A 21,594-nucleotide genomic window follows, 5' to 3' on the forward strand; every position below is an offset into this window, starting at 1 on the left:
ACAAGCAGGTCCCTGCCCATGAGATTTTCCAGGCACCTGTGAGGACACCACATATTGGTGCTTCAAAGTCTGTTTTCCCAGCTGTGTCAATGCTGGATTTGTCAATGGCAGTGTCATTGGAATCCCGGAAAAGCCTACCACATTAACTGTGTGACAGGAGAGTGTTGCACTGTCTGGTGTGTCTTTCAATGTTGAGTATGTTGCTCCAGTATCCACCAGGAAGGGCAATTCAGTGCCTTCCACGGTCATCGACAGCATGGGTTCTGCCGTTCCCACCCTGTTCGGTTTCTCCGGGCTCCGTCAGTATTGCTCCCCCTCCCAGCCCCAGTCGGCTACTGGGTACTGGGGGGCTGGTGCTGCATTCGGGTTTGGAGCTTGATGTGCTCCCCTGTAAGCAGCTCTTTGTCTTGGGCCTCCTCGTGCCTGGGGTTGATAGCCTCGCCTCTGATAATTTCGCTGCGATTCAGGGCATTCTCGGGACCAGTGTCCTTCTGCTCCACAGCTGTAACAGGCAGTCCAAGACACACTGCCAGGATTCCCCGGGTTCCGAGCCCTTTGTCCTCCCCTCACGGATCCACCACGCCCTCTCTGCGGTCCACCGGTCCCCCAATTCCCTACGGGTTGACGCTGCCTTGGTGCATTGGCGGGCCAACGATCATCAGGGTAGAGACCCGGATCCTGATCTGGCCAGTCAGGCACAGGATCGGGCTGAGGCCTTGCCACCATTATAGTCTTATTTAGTTCTTTCGGTTCTTTTTTCTTCGCATTATATTTTTCGCGAGCCTCACCCAGCTGCAGCCTAAGCAGCTGCGCCTGTGCTTCATCTAACTCTTTCTTTTGTTTGTTCGTCAAATCCTGTTCCTGCTGAAGTCTGTGGGTCACATGTCTCTCCCACTGCACCGAGTCTGCAACGGCAAAATCTGGGTTCTTTTCCAAGTCAACTGCAACCTGGTTGGGCAGCCCTGCCAGCACTGCCGAACGACACCACGCTCTACTTTCACCCTCCTTCCCCGGATGTATTCCTGTTCCTAACAACCATTGTTCCTTTGCTTTAGCTAAACACTCTCTGGGTGTGTTTTTGGGATCCCAAATAATTTTTGGAATGGCTCCAAAGTTAGGAGTTGGGTCCTTCTCCCAAACTGCATCTGCTAAGTCACTCTGCACCTCATGATATTTCAGGTCATTTGCATATCTGGTTGTTTGAGCTATCTGCTCTACATCTGCTAACCCACCACCCAGCATACAACGTCCGGCCAAAGTGCGAAAGTCGCCCAGCGCTAATTCTTCTCCTTCCCAATGTTCTCCCTTGGTTATCGGTGGAAGTTGTTTAACCAATGCTTCCAAATCTCTCACCTTATAGGCGCGATAAACTGGTTCGTTCTTTGGACCTGCTATTAGAGGCAGACTTAAACCAGGGTCAGGAGCTCCTTGTTCAAAACTCACTCTTCTACTCTTCCTCAACTTTCCTTTCCCCTTTGAGCTCTTAAATATGGGCTGTCTCTGTGCTTGGTCTCTCTTCACACTTCTTTTCCTCAAAATTAGGCTTGTACTTGGTTGGGGTTCAGCTCCTCCATCTTCGTCCTCCTCATCGTCTTCTTCTGATGACGTCGCACGGTCTTCATTCTCCTCTTCTGGCCCTCCCTGCATTACTCTCTGCTTTATAACCTCCAATGCCGTTAATGCCTCTATGGACGCACGTAGGGCCTCATGCATTTGTCCATACACTTCTCCTTCAGTTTTTAACACCAAGGTCAGAGGTATTTTATCACCCAGCCCTTTCTGTTGGGATATAATAGGTTTACTTACCTCAACCTCCATCGCTTGGCACTCTTTCTCTGCTGATTTTGATACTCCAGGGGAAGCCAAGCGAACAGCTTTCTTAAGCTGTTCGAGCTGATCCTTCAGAGGTTTGCATCCCCTTTTCCTACTAGTTGTCGCACCCGATCTGTCAGCCATTCTCTGAAACACAGACTTACCTCTCCAATAGTTCCTCGGATTAGTGTTTTTTCATTTATTTTAAACCCATTAACGGCGCTGCGCGTCCCTTGTATACTTTACAGCAACACACCCTCAAGGGTCCCTCAACTTGTCCCGTGCTAATAAGTCTAAAACCAAGAAATCACCTTTATGACATTATGTCAAAGCTTTCTCCATGTTGCACAGCCTGCCACAGGTCTAACAAAAAATCGCTGCCCGAGAAGGCTCCCACATATCAAGGTGGTCGTTTTCACAAACTTCCAGCAGACCCTCAAATAAACAAAAACAACGACCCAGGCAGGCTTCCAGTTCAGCCTCCTCAATTTCTATGCACACTGAAAACTCATGGGGAGATTCTTCTGTCTCCCCGTGTCCTACACAATTCACCTCCAAATGATCCCCTACAATTGAAATTTCAGTGTGGAATGACGCAGAGATTAACATTTCCTTATTTATTCACTATATGTAACCTGAATTTTCTCTCTCTTATCAAATAACAAAGGTTATCTTTACAATTTGTTATTGAACTACTAATTAAGTTGCTTTTTATGGTGTCAGTGATAAACTGCCCCTAAAAAGTCCACTTTATTGCGTGCTCATTGAGTTACTCCTATCAAAACTATTTAACAAGTTCAATTTACACATACTCATTAATCTGTCACGCTTATTAGTGGCTCATGGTTGCTTAAAGCCTATGTCTGACTTGACCACAGAGTTAGAGCATCATTCAATCCTCTCAGGATGACCACTCCACTTACTCTGCATCCAGTCAGCTCATGAATTAACAACCCTTGCAGACTGTAACCCTTTTATTTTTTGTTTATGCCTTCAAATCCACCTTAAATCTTCTTTACCTAAACGTTGGTTTTAAACACAAACAATTCTTATATTCTATTTTGAAACGCTGTCACCATTCATATATTTACAATGTTGTTATTTACTAAGCCAGCATTTTAACTGCAGACATTTATCCACATTTGCAAACAATAGTTATAGAGCTGAATGACACACAAAACCGAAAGCATAGTCCTCTCATGCGCTCTGCATCAGCTGCCTCATTTGCATGCACACACACTCTTCATCTAAGAATAGCAGCAGGCAGTCAGTGCATTGCTGACTCGACCCACAGAGATCTTTTTTAATACAGAGACGTCTTATATTTACAACTGCACAGATTTTAAACCTTTTAACACCTATCAAATTTCGACAAATTTAACATAACCGTTTTTTGCGATCAATTAACCAGTATCAAGACTTTAACTGTTTCTGGCCTCATTTCTAAAATCCCTAACTCAATTTAAAAGCGTCAACCAACCCAAACTTTGCCTGAAGCTCTATTTCTGGCATTTCACAGCCAAGGCTTACCCCGAAGTGTTAAGTTAAAGTTACACGCCCGAAGACCACTTCTGCTGGCCAAAAAATGAATACGTGGCAGTGTAATCCTATCTTTTAGTATTCTGGCTCCAATACTGCTTCAAGTGCCACTGAAAATATAAAAATTGCAACTTGAGTACAGATGAAACCCCACAAAGCAGCAGAAGACAAACTTGAAAGCCTTATAATGAGAGTTTGCAGTGAGAGTTTGCTCAAAGGTGGCATTAAGAGAGCATTAAAACATCTCACTGCTATACAAACAGTTAGCTAGCTTTAACTAGCAATAAAAGGAAAACTTTATTGCATTTTTACATTTTCCTTATTTACTTATAAACTTATTTATTGGGCTCTGTTCCTGCCTTTGTTTATCTTTTCTGCTCTTGTTTGAGTAGAAGCCTTTTGGCTACGAGTATTTTTATTCTACTCAGACAGAACTTTGTTACCCTGGATAATAAAAGGAGCATGGAACTGCACTGCTCATTGAAAGAGGAGTGAAAGAAGCCATCCATGTCCACTGTGAATGGCCCTCTTTGAACAGAGGCGGTGGCTTACGCCCACTCACATCCTGGGCCATCTGACCTCAGGAAATCACGTGTTAGGGTGGGGCCAGATTTCATAATGGGTTTACCCAAAACCTTGGCTGATTGTGACCTACACCCGTTTTCACACCTTAGCTCATGTGATTAGGTAGAGGATCAATAGGGCGTTCATGACCCTGCTGGGGACACTCCCATAGGGCTTAAAATCTGCGACTCTTCACCAATTACTCTTAGAACTGAAGAAGCTTCTCGGATGAGAGGTGAAACGTCTTCAAGGAAACTTAAAGAAGTCCAGATTCTTTTCTTTCCAAGTTCCTTAGGTTGCATTCTTATATATATATATATATATATATATATATATATATATATATATATATATATATATATATATATATATATATATATATATTTGCACCTTCCTTTATCTGGGAGTTTTTGTTTCTTCTTGTTCTGAAACTCTTTTTCACTTATTGAAAACTATCAATTCAGAACCTTAGCATTAAGACCAGAGGCTTTAAAAACAGTTTGAAAATATGTGCTTACTTTCTGTCTCTTACTAAATATTTTTCTCTGTCCACTTGGGCGCAGCAAGGGAAATGATGTTATTTGGCTACCATTTCTTCACACTAGCAGGTGCCGCCTGTCCCTGTGACACTTGCTGAGATTGGCAGAACAGTATGAGCCTAGTCAACACTGTGGATATGTGTGTGTGTGTGTGTGTGTGTGTGTGTGCTCTCTGATGCTGCTGCATTATATCCCTAATCAGCATGTTGCAATCCCACCGAAGTGGTTTAATGGCTGTTCAAACTCCAAATGCAGGGGCACGTATTACTGTAAATCTCATCTATATGTGTTCTCTAGACTTCATTTGATAGAATTATACAAGCTTATGCAAGGAACAAAAAGCAGACTCTAAATGTTGTCTACGTGTGCAGAATTATTGGAAGCTACTCTTTTGTTTTATGTTTCAAAGTCCACTTAAACACTGAATGATACACAAAAACGAAATCCTATTGAGTCAATAGGATTTGGGGAAAAAAAAAAAAAACGTCACCGTGCTTTGTGTTTTGCCGTCCTGTCACCACGGCTCTGTTACAGACCATCCTACAAGCAACGAGTCGCGGATCATTTTGCTCTCTGTCCAGCACACTTGAGCCTGACAGTAAACCCCACAGTAAGTTGCTCAGTAAGGCTGTCAGCCATCTGTTGGAACAGAAAATAAGAGGGAAATTTCTTGTCTTGGCAGCATAGAAACTGTGAAAGATACAAAGCAAACAGAACACTGAAAAAAGAAACAGACAGACGCACACTTACACAAGCAACACAGGCAGGCAAAACAGACGGACTGACAGAAAAGACATAGTCAGATGTCGGTCATGACAGCTAAAGGAAAATATTTTGATTTGTTGTCTTTTTCTGCGCACACACATATACAGTCAGTCAGAGTGACAGCGAGAACCTCTCATCAGTCACACGCAGCGACAAGAAGCTGATCACAAACAAAAAAGGAGCTGAACAACTTGAGACAGCATGTCATCGTCTCTATTTTCTCCTATTGTTTCAGGTTAACTTACGTAGCTTCTTTATATTACTATTTTTTAACAAAACACATGTTATCTATCAATATTGCATCTGTTTAAAGCCCAAATTTTCGTTTTTTCCAATCCAGAGCTTGTCTGTTTCATTTGTTCGCTTGTTTTTAGGGCCCTTAACTTTTTTGTTTGCCATTGTTTCTACCTTATTATCTTCTTTATCCTTCCAATATGTTGGCTATACCCTCTACTTATTTCCTCCCCACCCTGCGATCAGTATCCTCTTGTTAACATGTGATGTATCGACTCCCAGGTCTAGGCCTTTAATGCGTCTTATGGGCACCTGTCTTTCCAAAATGCCACTTTGCTGTTTCCCTTGTTGAGTTCACAAAACTAGTCAGTTGTCATTGTGCCTTTTACAGACTTTTATTAGCATAAATCATTTATAGCACACCTTTAAGCTGAGCTTTTAAAAGCTCACAGTGTCCCATGCACCAGTATTTTAATGCCTTTGAAACTGCCCATCTACTGAAGATTTGATAAGGAGTTTTAAGGAGCACATAAATTAAACCCTGACATCATCTCTATGGTCAAAACTGGTCACGGTACGACGACAGAAACTTCAAGGGTTTAGGAAAAATGTTGGACTCAAAATTGTGGGTTTGAGTCATCACTTAAGTGTATTTCCATGTTATTATTCCTTTTTTTTAAAGAAAGTTTAAACGAATCAATAAAAAAGGTAGAAGACAATTCTTGTATAGAAGCTTTTGCTTACTAAAAAATATAAAAAGGACACCAAAGGTGATGTTTAAGAACTATATTGGACTCTTTGGAAGTATTTTTGTCAATCATGACAAGATGCTGAGAAAAGACTAGAAGTCGATGGTGATTCAGGATCCAAATTTTTGCTTGGTTAACCTTGTTCAGATATATTATAGCTGCACATAAATGTATTTATTGATTTTCTACAAATAACTAATCTAGATAACTGCTTTAGCTATTTAGGATGCTATAAACGAATCATTGTCATAACTTATGCTCTTCTCGGTTGCTTGGTTAATATCAGGTTCTGACAGGGAGGCATAAAAGCAGCAGGATTGTCTGTTAACGTGTCCTATTGAAGCAATGCGGTAAATTTAACCTTTTTTTTTTAATAGAAGTAGGTTTTGCGTTGGTGTAAAAACAGGATGAAATGCAACACTTTAAACAAAGCCATTATGTAATATTGCTAATTAGCTATGTGCTGTGGTTGCTAATGCAATGTAACCATTTGGAGCACTCAATACGTGGTTAAAGCAGGCTGGTTCAGTAACTGATTGTTCAGATAAAGAGTGGTTTGGAAATGCATCAGAATAATGGAAACTCTAAATGGAAAAAAAAATCAAGGTATTAAGCAAACCTTTGAATCAAAGCAGTCACCTTTAAAGTTCAGGGCGCAGACTCTGGCTCTTTCCTATTTTCTCTTTTCTTCTGTCTGTGTAGTACTGACATGGACAAAGTCTCCTTCTTTTTTTCTTGCTTCCTTTTTCCTTAAGTAATCTCTTGTTGCCACCACCCCCCCCCCCCCTCCACCCACCCCTCCTCTTGTTCTCTGTTTTCTCCGTTTCCTTTTTCTGTTTCCACTGCATTTCCACGTTTCCTCTTCGTTTCCTTTGTCTGAGTCTCTCTCGCGCTCGCTCGCTCTCTTCTGGGTGTATTTCCGCTCCTCTCTGGAGGAATAAAAGTTTTTGAAGTTCCACCAGAGGAGAAGCGCCTTCAGCCCTAATACACTTCATCCTGGTTACTGACGCTTACAACATGGCCTACTATTGTCTGCCAGAGTGCTCTGTCAACTTTAGGGAATTAAACATGAGGCAGCGACTCAGCCCAACACAGACATGCACACACAGAAAGAGTCTCACAGTTGTGATCCAGAACTTCTTTTTTCACAGAGATGAGTCCAAAAATGTATATGAAAATGTGTTTTTATTGATACAAGAAATTCCTTAGATGGATTGTTGCTGTTCTTAAATTGATTTTTTTGTGATATATCTGTCTAGCTGTCTGACTGGGCAACATTGTTTTAATTCCCTGTAATTGTCTGGTACTGACGTCTTTTATTACATCAACTAGCACAACGCTGGCAACCACTTACAAGGAACAAGCATTAAAAATGAGCTTTGACACAATATAGCTAACATCTATGTGGCACATTTCTCTTAAAATAAACCAAAAAATGTATACTTTGGTGTATTAACTAGTTATGCAAAAAACAAGTGCAGTGTTTTGATGTGGACTGCAGGCCAGGTATTAACACTGTGTTAGTACTGTGTGATTATAATGCAAAGGTGCATTCAGTAACTGTTATCAAATATTCTGTGTCATGCATGATGCAAAAAGAATCCTTGTTTTTAGCTCTATGATCAAATATTCCACCGTTAAATCTCTAAAACACATGTTTGCATGTATAATTGACTGTAGCACTGATAAAGCAAAGTTATATTTATTCAACCAGGAAAGCCAACTGGCATAAAATAACTTCTGCACTCTTAGACTTCTTTTTTAAGTGTGTCCTATTTAAGTTCGCCATATGGATACAAATAATGATTTCCAAGCCTTTTTTTCCCTTTTTTTCTGTAATTAAACATAAATTTAGCATTTATTAAAGTGGATGGCAAATTTGGGACACATTAACTTTATCAATATCACTTTAAAATAAGTGGCACAGCCTGTCAGTGTTTTCAAGCCTGATAATTCTGATTAAAGCTGCTGGGATTTTCTGTCTGTATCTCTTTAATTGTGATTGATCTACACTTAATCAGGAAGCTGGGGTCATATTGCTTGGCAGAAGCACAGTGTAATATTCTTTTACTGAGGCGAGCTTTCATTCAGATGAACTTCCCCATCTTGTTTGCATATTCAGCGTAGACATTTAGGCTTAGTGAATCAACAAAAGACCTTCTGATTAAATCAGTATTTATTGATTACAAATGTCTGTTGATAATACAGTACTGTAAAAAAAACTTTTGAGCCCCTTCATTTCTGTTTTCTAGGAGAATGTGAAATAGGTGCAGCAATTTATTGGAACATGGGCAAACAAAAGTGGAAATCCAGTATATAAGGCAGATTTTTGGCTGATAGCGCTTTGGGAATCATCTTGTTGGTGCAAAAATACTGTTTTGTGCCTGTCAAACTTTGATATCTTTGACATTTTTCATAGATTCAACTAAAGAAATCTGAGCAAATTATGTGTCTTTGTGATAGGCTATGCAAAAGATACCATCTGAAATGGGCTCTTTATGAAGTTTTCTGTCATGTTGTGTAGACAGAGCACTGGCTCATGTCTTAGGTGGATTTTTAATGTCCGAATGATTCATGGAACATTCCTTCCTTCACCCACACGCTGTGCCGGCAGATGACCGCCCCTCCCTGACCCTGCTTCTACCTCTTCCTGTTAAAAGGGTGTTTTTCCTTCCTACTGTCCCCTAAGCACTTACTCACCCAAGTTTGTCAATGCGATAACTTGAGTACAAGGTGACGCCGGGTTTTCGAACTGATACCACAGTTTTATCACCTAATCTCATTGACCTTGACCTCAAAGTCAGAGTTCATCTTTTTAATATGACGTCTAATAAAGCACAAATCTATACCTACGATTAATACTGCCATGGTTGTTAAGGTTTGAGGTTATGAACTCAGTGATTTTAACTTATGAGAGTCTCACTTCAAAGGGTGACTGGGCTTCAAAGGCAACTGTGACTCATTATTGTTTGTGTGACAATTAAAATAATTGTTGTTGAGTGGCTACATACTTAATCGAAAGTAACATCTTGACCCTGAAGCACGTTTTATTTTTTAAACCATTTTTAGAGGAAACTGATGACAGCTATTATTCAAAATACATCTAAATTTCATTTGCATACTGTATCTGCTATGCTTATACACATCATGTCCATAATAAATGCCATGACATATTTAGCCTGTACGCTTTAGGATATCTGTATGCTTGTAGTTGCTCAATGTACAAATTAAATATGCATCATGGGATTTTGCTAGGAGTTAGGAGTTAAGGTTATTTGAGAACCTTGAATATAGCATCACCTGTGGTTGATTATTGGGAAAAAGGATTAAATTTATGATATAAAATTGACCCAATTATGTTGAAAAAAAAATCCACTAATACTTTATAACTCTGACAAATTATGTTTTGTGTTTCATTTGTCATTTAAATACACTTCAAACTCACCTTTTGAGCTCTTTGGTGTTTTATCAGGATCATAATATGACATCCATGCTTCCCTAAGGAGGTTAATCAGCTTTAATGAATGATGCCATGATTTTTAAGGGTGAATGCAAGCAGATGATTAGAGCATTCCTTCTCTTACTAGTCAGCACCAGAAATACTTGCTGGTATCATATTTTATTATTGTTAATGGCAATAAACTATCAGTTGTAAGATGTTACTCAGCAAACTGCCTCTAGTCCCAGCAAACAGCAGCAGCTCGCTTCGTGATGGAAGGTTGTAAACAAGCAAGGTGAAAGGAGAGCTGATCTAAGCAGGCAAAGAGGAGGAAGAGACTGCTTTGAAGATAGTGGTTACTAACAGGGAGCTAATGGAGCTAACCGGCTAAATAATTATTCACAGTTGCTTTTAGCAACTATACAAAAACATAAAACACAAGCATTAGCTATGACTGTAACATGGCTATTTATGAAAGGACACAGATAGCCAACTCCTGTATTTTGGCTGTGGTAGAGTAAACTGCCATATTCTCTCTTGTAATCTGAACAATGCAACACTACATTGAGCAGAAGGGCATGGATGCAAAGAAGAAAAGCCTGCTAGCGCTAGCACCACTAACAGCAGCAAAGTGAGCTGGCATTTTGTTATGCACAGTGCAAACCGCCACACAATTTAGCTGCAGAATATGATTAATTGATTCAGTTAATCACATTGTGCAGTATGTATTTAAGTGCAATGAATCAATTCATAAATACACACATAAAATCTATCAAGACAGTCGCTTAGCAACTTATCTCCTTTAGCTTATTTTACTTTGTGGATGTTTTCTGAGTAACTGACACTATAGTTTATTAGTGTGCTCACTTGATTGCTTGGTTTTCAGTTTTGTTATGCATTTTATAGGATTTTTAATAGCTAAACACAGTTGCACAGCTGAAATTCCACTATAAAGGTTCCTTCGTGTCCAAACAGTCCTGGCTAGTTTGCATTGTTTAGACTCTCACCCTCTATCGGTGACTTCTGTATGTCATTATGTAACACACTGGCATAATTTTGTTTGGCCCTTTAAAAAAAAAAAAGAAAAGAATAAACAGCTGCCTCGCTTGCAGTTTTGGTTCAAACTTTGATTGATCTGGGTGGTTCATGTTAGAAGGGGGAGAAGCTCTGAAAATGTCTGCATATTTAATAGAAAGAGGCACTGTGTCAATGTACAGGATGAAAACAATGATGTGTGTCAGATGTGCACTCAAAGTTTTGAAACATTTAGGACTCATAAAAATTAGACCCAACTGCCCACAGGCCTAACACCTCCGTGACTGGCCCCGGGGCTGACATACCACCACATCACACTGGAGTAAATGCAACTTGCTAAAGTAACAGAAAGACAACTGTGATGTCTACAGGCATGGGGGGAAAAAATGGAGAAGCCCATTAACCACAGGTCCCCACAGACTGACCGGATGGGGTAACCTTCCAAACAAGCGAATCCCTCATTATCGAATCTTTCATTCAAGAATCATTTCCAGTGGATCAACTTCTAGATCTTTTACAGTTTTTCCACACATGAATTCTTTACAAAAGCAGAAAGACGAACTGCTCACCCATCAGTACTTCATTTTTCGACCTTATGCTCGGCAAATTCATTGACACAACCACTCCAATCTAAAGTCCTGACAGTGCATTCATTCCGCTCTCTTCTTCTTTTACGCAACTTTTTTTTTTTTGCTTTGGCTTGTTAAACACTTAAAATGCTGCTAAAAGACACTTGTTGCCATAAAAGCGATCCCACACATACAGTAATACACTTTCCAGCACGACCAGTGCCAGCAAAACTTTTCAGAAGCTCCGCTTATTTTTAATTAGTGGAGTTTGGAATAATTGAGTAAATATGTGCAGCTAAAATTCAGTTCATAAGGAAAATGTAAACTACATAAAGTTCAGCTCTGGCTCCCAAGAAGATCCAGGACTTGACAGCAAATATATGCATTCTTTGCAGTGTGGTAGTGCCCGCTTAATACTGGGCTGCTTTTACCTTCTGGGCCCTGGGGCATTGTTCTGGCTCCCTCTTCTGAAGCTGAGACATCCTTTCTCTGTTGAGACAGCATGTCTCTACAATATCCAAGGAGCTTTAAGATTCCTGCAGGCTTGCTGTGACACTGTCATTTCTAAAGCTGGAAACGTACGCGCGTAGAGCTGGAAAAACTTGTTATTAATATGTCATACTCGGTTATGAGAATCATTTAGTCTAAGAGGCACTTGTTAAATAAAGCTGCTCTTAGTTCAAGTCCCAGTCACTACAGAGTTTCCCCTCAGAGGTTTGGTGGAATATCACAGTTTTATTTTCATTGTCAGCCAACTTTATCTCCACTCAGAGGGTTGGGCAAAAGTAATTTGACTCTGTCACAGGAATTTCTGCCACGGGAGATTCATAAATTAGTCTCTAATTAAACAGACAGCAGATTTTGCATGATGAGGAGCAGTTAATGTTATCCTAACTGAATAAGCCTAGTTGAGTTCAGTATCAGTATATTAAGGTCCTGCTCAGGTTAATTTTTTATGCAGATTAAATAATGTTCTCAGTGTGACTGCAAAACTAAGCAGATAAAGAATGAAACAAGGGTAAGGTGCTTGCATATTATAGTTCACTATCTCGAATATTTCACGTAATTGAATTCCATGATTGGGAGAAATGAACTTTTAACAAGAGACACCGTCAGTGTCGGCGCTTGACTCGTCCTCTGTAGCTACAGATGTAAGTAACTGAAACCTTGTGCAGAAAAACACTACAGCTCTGATAGAAAGATGAAAGCACAGCATGGAGGTGCTTGATTTGATATTATGAGTGCTATTTTGAATTTCCCTTGTACTCAGCTCTGTGTTTAAGCCGTGACATTTAACAAATATCTATCTGATTTGTAGGAACTGCGTTCAATTAAAAGCTAAAATTGCAAGGGTTTGAACATTAACAGACAGTTACCAGACCTTAGATCATACATAAGAGAGCTTAGGTGTGGCTCACCCTTGACTGAGAGTGTTTAGATTAATGTAGAGTTGTGTGTCAGTATCGTGAGTGACTGAAAGATGTTTTTCCTTGTACTTAACTGAACTCACTTTAAATGATGCTGCTACAAACCAATCCAAGACCAATTAATAGATATGTACACACAGAGTCAGACAGTATACAAATGTTTCTTTAACTTCAAAGAAACTTTTTCCCCTTCATCTCTGTGTTCTCACTATGACATTTAATGAATCTCATCCTAAGTGGTTAAAACACACTCACACACATGCACACACACAGACAAGACTGCATGCACGCCAGCTTAATATATCTCTCCGCTCTTCTGTGGAGCATTTCAAATGTGGCACATTTTCCACCGCAAGATCTGAAATGTTGTTAGCACCACTGGCATTTTACACTGCACAAAAATATTTCCTTTCCTCTCATCATCCACAGGTTTCTATATTTCCCATTGTGGCGGCAATCCCTGTGAAACAATCATTTGCTTTCATGCACGAGCACAACGATTGATCAAAGATGTTAGATTGCCACGAAGTGGCTGTGAGGTACAGACACAAAACGAATATTAAATGATATCTGAGCTTTGGATTGGGATGATGTCTCACCCATAGGGATGTAATGGAGGGCGATGTCAATATGGAAAGTGTCTTTTTCTACTGAAGGGATGGGAAATCGGTGCATCCATTTCCAAGAAGTCAAACTTGGTAAGCTGAGATTCAAATGCAAGGGAGTAGATTGCAGGTGAAGTGTTTTTCACATTACATTAATCTAAGCTTAACCATATCCATAACCCTCTGCAGAGTCTCTCTGCTCTCTCAGAAGACTTGCAATCAAATGCTCTGCAACTCCTTTTGCCTGCTGCCTGTTTCTTTTAGTTGTGGAGAGAATCTCTAAATATGCTTCCAGATTGCATTTCACTGAGACCCTGGGTACGGGTCAGGCATTACATAAAGGCAACACCTGCAATTTACTTGAATTTTTTTTTTCTTCTCTATTTTCCAATGAGTGAGGCCACCAGATGTTTTTATGCTGCTGCTTTCAATGTTGCACACTGCACAGCTAAAAGTGAATCAGTTGATTGGGACTAACTGTCTGCTCTGTCTCTCTCTGTTCGCCCAGCTGGATGCTTGGTGAAGCATGGTGGTGAAGATGGTTAGAATGCGCTTAACGGGGCCGCTGTCATGGGGCTGGTGCAAATGGTCAAGTGTAACAGGAATGGGAGTCCTGTATCTGCTGATGCTATCAACCTGCCTTGGCCAAGACACGGAAGGTAAAGCGAGTTTCTCTTTGCATGTCCTGATCACTGTCCTCCCTCTCCACTTTGTCTCTTTGTTTTGTCTCATTCAGTACTTCAGTCTGCTTTAATATCAGCACTGTGCATGACTTTTTTGAGTCAAGGCTTATTTTAGGTAGTAAAGTGCAGGATTTTTTATTCTTTCATGATTTCATGTGTGACAAGGTCTTGTCTGGGGATCTTGAATGTAATCGCTTTTACTTTTTATTCTAACATCTACTGCAGCTTTTTTCCTGTTTATATTACATTTTATACCCATTTCTGCCAGTACTTCAGAATTAATACCATCTGCTTAAGCCACGCTTCGTGGGTTATTGATTCTTTTTGATTTTATGACTTACATGCAGTGTACCATGTAGCGATAGTCCTCCCTGCTCACCCTGAAAAAAGTAAATTTTTATCTCAATTATGCATAAAATAATGATGATTTTTTTTCTTTTTCTTTTTTGCTGAATTATTGTCATGGCTCAAAGTACTGTATTGCACCTTGGTTCAGCAGACCAAACTATATTTCTGCTGTTGAAATACCAATATGGTGGTTTGAAGAGGCTGCATATGGAAAAGTAATAGCTTTATTGGTGTTTGGGTTTTACACGTAAACACAGTTGTTCAACGTGTCCAGCAGGTAAAGTCTTGGAGGAGTTGCCACAGTTCATCTCAGTTGCTCGTGTCTGTTTATGAATAGAGATGGACCGATCCGATATTATGTATCGGTATCGGTCCGATACTGACCTAAATTACTGGATCGGATATCGGAGAAAAATAAAAAATGTAATCCGATCCATTAAATATCACGAAAGCACCTCACAAAACTTGCAACACGCCGTAACTCACCTCAGAACGTTAGCACGTCGGAGCAGTATGCATCACGTGATAGAGCGGCTGAATCTATTTAATATTTCTTGAAAAATAATTTATTTCTGTGCATTTTTTTCCACACTGCATCAAATTAAGGTTGATTACGTCGATTAAGCATCATGAGGTGGAGGGTGAGGGGTGGTTCCCTATTTTTTATTTATTTATTTTTGTTGTTGCTGGGAGTTGGAACCCTATTAGTTAGGTTGCTTAATATTTACGCTAAGTACTCTTTAAAATACCAGAATAGGGAGGATGGTGTAGGTTTAAGTTTATTAGATTGATCAGTATTGCTGAACTATGAAATATTTTTTTTTGCATACAGGTATAACAGAATAGCTTTAGTGTAGTTGTTGTTTTAAACTTGAGTATGAACTTATACAAAATGCAGCAAGATATTTAAAAAAAACAGTTTTGTTGATTAAAAAACACTATATCGGATTCATATCGGTATCGGCAGATATCCAAATTTATGATATCGGTATCGGTATCGGACATAAAAAAGTGGTATCGTGCCATCTCTATTTATGAAATCCCAGAATGCCATGATGAAGTTACGATCAGGGCTCTGCGGGGGCCATACCATCTGTTGCAGGACTCCTTGTCTCTGAAGATGGTTCTTTATGACTCTGGCTGTATGTTTGGGACCATTGTCATGCTGCAGAATGAATTTGGGACTAATTAGACACCTCCCTGTTGGCGCTGCATGACGGATAAGAATGTTGATAGTAAACCTCACAAGACTCCAAAAAAAGTTGGGGAGGCAAACCTGACAGTGAACCACCACAGTGAAACTGCAACCTATTACAAGCTCAAAGTTAGAAATAGCAATTTAATGGGGATCTTTATGTTGTAAATGTATATGGTCATCACCTAAAGTCCTTTGTCTTGTTTACAGACAGATTTAAAGACGGACTAATTTAGTAAATGTCATGTAATAGTTGCATTTATATGAAAGTTTCATTGAAATTACAAATAATATACAAGAAGAAGAAACAAAAGAAGCAAAAGCAGAATAGCCTACCTAACCAAAGACATGCTATTGATTCCAATGTAAATGTTAAGGTGGGTGTCAGGGCTGCACTGGCCATCGGGCATACCCAGTGGGCCGCTCGTGATTTTTCATTTTTATGGGCCGATGGGGTTTTTTTTCTTTTCTTTTTTTAACGGTATAAATGATGTGGTGGATTGGCCAGTTGGTCATGATCGACTCTGGGCTGAACCAATTACAGCCGAGGAGGTCGAACTTTATAGTTGAGGTGAAAAGGAACGCAATTTGTCCCGTACTACTTCAGCTAGAAAGATGCTAATTCAATCATGAAACTCATCAATGATCAGCTGATTGGCGTTTCTCTTGCGCCAGAAAGAGGAAACCAGCGGAGGTCGCGCTACACAACAGCAGCACATTTAAGCTTGATCAGCTGTTGTTAGAATGTATCTGAATCTTCCAACCAAAGTTTTCATCTGATGTAAAATGTATAGAAGTCCATTACTGTATTCAGTAAATATCAAGTCTAGTATATACCCTAGTAAGTTATAGTATTCTTTCCTTTGGGAAGGTACCATCTGTGCAGTCTGCTATTCTGTTGAAGAAAGATGTTCAATCCATTTAATTACTGGAGAAAAATAATAGATTTCTGTGCATTTGTTTTATACGTGCATTAAATTAAAATCGGTTTTGTCAATTAAGCATCTTGAGGCAGAGGGTACGGGAGTGGTTCCCTTTTTTTTTCTTTTTTTTTTGCTGGGAGTTGGCAACCCTATTAGTTAGGTATATGTAATTATTAATTAGGTTGTTTTATATTTTTGCTAAATACTGTTTAGAATACCAGAATAGGGAGGATGGTGTAGGTTTAAGTTTATTATAAAGGCTCTTTGGCTTTTCCTATAATACCATGGTGGGCCGGTCACTAGTCAAAATGCCCGGGCTGATTTTTTTTGTCCCAGTCCAGCCCTGGTGGGTGTTTCAATCTTTAAATCACTTGCTTTACAGCCCAAGTGATAAAGAGTATCTCTTCTATCACTTCACAATATATCAGTAATATCCAATGAGTTTAACACGAGCAATAACTAAAGGGGAAAAGTTGCCTACAAGTTATTGTAATGCTGAAAAAATATCCACATTCTGATTTCTCTGAACCTAGGGGAAGCTGAAGCAAGGTGAAGGATAAATGAAGTCATCACCTATGGGAGAGCTCAGCGTAAAACTCTCTTGACTTTCTGCTCGATTTATCTGAATATTAATATTCCATTTAACTCTTAGTCCTTGAGATTTATCTGGTTGGCATTTAAGTGACAGGGGTGTTAGTCAGAGGTGAGCGTCTTTGAGCGCCCATGCATCTGCGCAGAGATAGAAGGGGAACGTGCACTGATCAGCCAAAATGTTAAAACAAAAAAAAAAACTAGCCTCAATTTTGGTATCTTGCTTCAAACTAAGTTTTAAAAGTGCATTTCCCCTTACAAGTTATCCTTATGTAACACATGCCCAAAGTTAAATGAGATCCAGCATCTTTAAAGGCTCAATCAAGAGTGTTAATGTTAATTTTATTTGGCTCATCCCATTAAAACACAGAACAAATACCATGTTATAACAAACACACTATCTATTTATTTACTATATAGATATTATAGATATTATAGCTCAGTAACAGTAGAGTAAAAATATAACAAGTTTTGTTCAGTTAGGAAACGTTGGTGGTTAGCCAATGATTGCACTGAATTGTTTTGCAGTCAGAGACCCATTGCAAGTAGTTCCTGTGCAGGTAACCTGGTGGGAGGGAACATGTCTGCAAACAATTGTCATCCAAATCAAACTGATTGCAATCATTTTCCAACAGATTAAATGGCAAATACAAAGGTTTGCACATGTCTCTTTGCAAAGGAGGACTTGGCTCAACAAGTTGCCAGCCAGTATATGGCAGTCAAAGCAAAGTTACTGAGTACCTGTGTCATTTTGTAGTTAAGTTTCCTTCTCGCAACAACTATGTCACTATTTGTGGAAGAATTTCTGAATTACTGCTTTAAGTCTATGAGGTTCTGGCTGGACTCTGATTGTAAACAGTTTATATAGTGAATTTAAGTGAATCCCAGTGTATGTGGTCAAATGATCACATTTGATCTCTGTATTATCACAAAGAGATTGCATGCACTTGCTAACTTGATCCCATTCATTGATGGCTACATTCATTGGTCAGTCCTTTATCTGATTGATAAAGGACTGACCAAATTTGTTTTGGAAGACAGCAACAGAGTGCGAGTGGTCAGAGACCTGCTACCCATCTTTGCAGTAACCATTTCAAAGGCAAGAATACTGCAATGTCATTGCACACAGTTGCAATAATTTGGTAGTGCTGTGGGCTCAAACACCAGTTTTCCAAGTGTGACTATAGGATTACTCACACTCAAATGGAGGAGTAACTTATAAAAGTCTTGCAATGTGGTAGACATCGTCCAACCCTACCACACATGCCTACTTGGATTCAGTTACAGATCCGGTCATTATCCTGGTGGAACTGCTTATAACAAGAATAGTATGTTTTAATGAGCCTGGGTACCCTTTTGACAGACAATGTTTTACTCAGTTATGGTCCCCTTATGACACAAGTGCTGGTGTTTTATTAATGAGCCCATGTCCCAGGATGAGCGGTTGCTTTTAACTTTTTGGACCATCACACGACAAGGGTACTAGGTTGTTTTAATTAGCCTTGCTCCCTAGGTAGGAATATATTTACTCACTTTTCGTTTGCCGGGTGAGAAGTGTACCAGTATATTTTTAATGAGCCTCAATCCCAAGATGATTAAACATACAATGAGTCAAATCAAGCTTTCGGGCAAAGCTGTTGAAAGTTGTAATTACTCCAAACTCTTATGCTCTTGTTTGTCTTCGTCACTAGAAACTTGGCACTACCTCCAATTAATAACATCTTAGTACTTATTGCTGAAATCATTTTGATTTGTAGCACACAAATTGCTTACTTTAGCCGTTGTCAGCTTATTCACATCTAAAATTTCTCTGCGAGACAAGTGAGAAACATTAATTGAAGTTTTAACTTGACTGATTATGAACTAATTTGAAGCTAGCATGTGCATAGGTGCTTCACTGTTTGTTTTAATTGACTGTGACTTATCAACGCATGTGAACAAGAGCCAACAAAAAAGGCTGAAATGTTATGCTCAAGTGGTCACACACTGAGCTTGATGGTCAACATGCTCTTTTCTAAACACTAAATACTTTAATTTGTTTTGCTGAACCTGAGTAATTACCTCTATGTCAGGATGGTAAATTAAAAAAATGAAAACTTCACCGTACATAATCAACTAGATATCCCGCTTTTCCCCTTTGTCTTCACCCTGTCCTGTTATGATAACTTTGTCATACCAGAAACCTTTTTAGATGTTCTAGGAAAAAAATGTGACATAAAATTTCATGAGCGTGACAATCTGCTTCTACTCACTAACAGTTCACCATGAGGTGACACTCACACTGTGAATGAACCCACACTCACAGCTGTGTGGTCTACGTTGCATTAGAAGTGAGGATATAAATAAATTTGCCGATTGTGTATCACGAACCAGCACGACACATCAATCACTAAAGATATTAAGCTATTAATGTAGCCTAGTGTTTGAAAAGCCATTTCCTTGATTGTTTATAAAGGTACTGTGCAAAAGTCCCAAACCCCTCCTCACTGCTTTATTTTTTGGCTTCTACAGAGCCAGACGTTGTTATAATTCTGGTCATGATGCTAATAAACTGGGTGTTGAGCAGTAGTTTCAAAAAGCCTTTCAAAGTTTCTCTTTGTTTGTTAAACCGACCTATGAATCATTTAAGCGTAAAAAAGGCAACTATCTCAACGAATGAACCAGTGTTGTCCACATAAAACTGATATTGAGGTTATTACTAAAAAGAAAGTAAAGCATTACTCATTACTTGTCATTGTTCTTTAAAGTAATGCAGTGAGTATTTAAGTTACGTAATTACTCATTGCACTCACAGTAGAATTTAATTTGTCGTTACTTGTTGAATGACTTTTGCATTACTCCGTATCATGACCACTTTCACATAATTACCAAGTATCCTAATGAAAATATGTACAATATAATTAGTGCATACATATGAACACGAAACTAACAACATGGAGTAAAATTGAAAATTAGATCAAAGAGTCTCAAAAGCGATTGTAGTATAGAAGCAGGAACAGGTAGAAATGAATTTTACAATGTTTGGAGCCTAGCTACTCATCACTTGAAGATCATACTCTGGAAATGTCGACATGCACTCAGCCAATGACTCTGTGTTCTTTGCTAGCTTTGTGCTAGCATGCTGTCTGTGTGGATTGAAAGAGCTGGTATTGCCATAGCAGTATGACTTGGCTGTTTCTCTCTTGGATGCAGTTTGTACGTCACCATCATGATCTTGTACTGTTGTTCAATAAAGATGAATATAATGTCCATAGCTCCACTCCTCAAAGGTTTCCTCCACCCTGCTCCTGAAAATTTCTAATTATTTGGTATAACGTGCACATAACAGACAACTTAGCAAAGAACCATCTTCTCTTTAGGCATTTTGTCATTAGCTGCATGACACAAAAACATTTTAAACTTGGGTGCCACATTTCAATCAGTTTGTTTATTAGCTGTTTATTCTCAGTTGCATTTTGTCAGTGCATTGCTGCCTTTCTTGGAAGGTAGCAATGCATCCATGTATCAGCACCTTATATCACCTGTATGGCATTATTCCATGCCTGGTTGTGGAGGACTAGATGCAAGTGAATGTGAATCATCTTTAAACTAGTTTAAACTTTGCACAACGCTCCTGCTGCTGAAGAAAGACTTGTTTGGGTACTTGCCTGTCTATTGCTACAAGACTAATGATATCTGTTTTTAAAACTCTGGCCTGCATAACTGCAAATTAAATAGCACAACCCCAGTTTTATTAGACTCACTAATGTCTATTTGATTGGTCATACTTTGAAGTGCTTTAATAAATACCTGTCTAATCCTCTGCCATCCAAAGTAACATTAGACCGAAACTTAAGATTTATAATACTACTGCAGCGACCTCAATACACTTATTAGCCCAGGCTGTCTTATACGTTATTTGGATGTGGTCTTGTTTCAGTCCCAATAACTTGTATTAATCTAAAATTCTAATCCTGACATCTTATTCTTTGAAATGATCCACTTTGATCTTCTTTCAAACTCATCCTGTGACATCATGGTCACATATGATATTGCAGCATAGCATATAACACGATCTGGACTGATATATTGCGTCATGACAGCATACATTTGCCTTTGATGATAAGGCTTTTGATAATGGTGATTGTTTGCCTAGCAGCAGGGAAGAGACCACCAAAATGAGGCTACCCCTCATTCTAATCACCTCATGTTTGGCACTGCACTTACTCAAGTCCTTAGCAGTACATCCATCAAGTTTGATGTGGATGGGACGAAGAGATGTCAAGCTAAGCTAAGGACACACATACACAGACAGACGTAAACTGATTTGTTAGTTAGACATTTTTCCCTTGTGAGTGTGCGTGGGTGGAGTTTTCAAGGTGATTTTAATATTTATTACTGCTTTCCTTTGATGCTTGGGAATGTCTCTTCCATCTTTTGTTATATCAGCTTCTTTTTGTGCTTATCTGTCCCTTATTCCCTGTCTACCATTTTCTTCTCATATCCCATCTCTGAAGCAGACTGGTATTTCTCTAGATTATATTTTCTCTGCCTTTCCATTTGCTTTTGGAGCCTTACCCCTCTAACATTTATTGCTG

The 21,594-nt window shown here is 39.3% G+C and overlaps 2 protein-coding genes across 6 annotated transcripts in view; one reads left to right on the plus strand and one right to left on the minus strand.

Annotated features, from left to right (window-relative positions):
• LOC113019379 (protocadherin-15-like) overlaps window positions 1-21,594 on the plus strand; it is a 248,355-nt gene that overhangs the window by 31,849 nt on the left and 194,912 nt on the right. For all 5 annotated transcript variants that reach the window (XM_026163064.1, XM_026163065.1, XM_026163062.1 and 2 more), the window contains exon 2: window positions 13,786-13,936. In XM_026163064.1, the coding sequence (XP_026018849.1) occupies window positions 13,804-13,936 (133 nt within the window). In that variant the 5' untranslated portion in view covers window positions 13,786-13,803. The remainder of the gene's footprint in view (window positions 1-13,785; window positions 13,937-21,594) is intronic.
• Window positions 290-2,829, minus strand: LOC113019381 (uncharacterized). Its single transcript, XM_026163069.1, has 2 exons — window positions 2,365-2,829; window positions 290-2,123 (listed from the first exon to the last, which is right to left on the minus strand). The coding sequence occupies exon 2, from the start codon at window positions 1,954-1,956 to the stop codon at window positions 301-303; it is 1,656 nt and encodes a 551-aa protein (XP_026018854.1). The 5' UTR covers window positions 1,957-2,123; window positions 2,365-2,829; the 3' UTR covers window positions 290-300.

The sequence above is a fragment of the Astatotilapia calliptera genome, chromosome 3, assembly GCF_900246225.1.
Source record: "Astatotilapia calliptera chromosome 3, fAstCal1.2, whole genome shotgun sequence".
NCBI classification, from domain to species: domain Eukaryota; kingdom Metazoa; phylum Chordata; class Actinopteri; order Cichliformes; family Cichlidae; genus Astatotilapia; species Astatotilapia calliptera.

What these genes read in the sequence shown, in the direction of transcription:
- LOC113019381 (XM_026163069.1), bottom strand. Translation starts at nt 1,956, where the DNA reads ATGGCTGACAGATCGGGTGCGACAACTAGTAGGAAAAGGGGATGCAAA.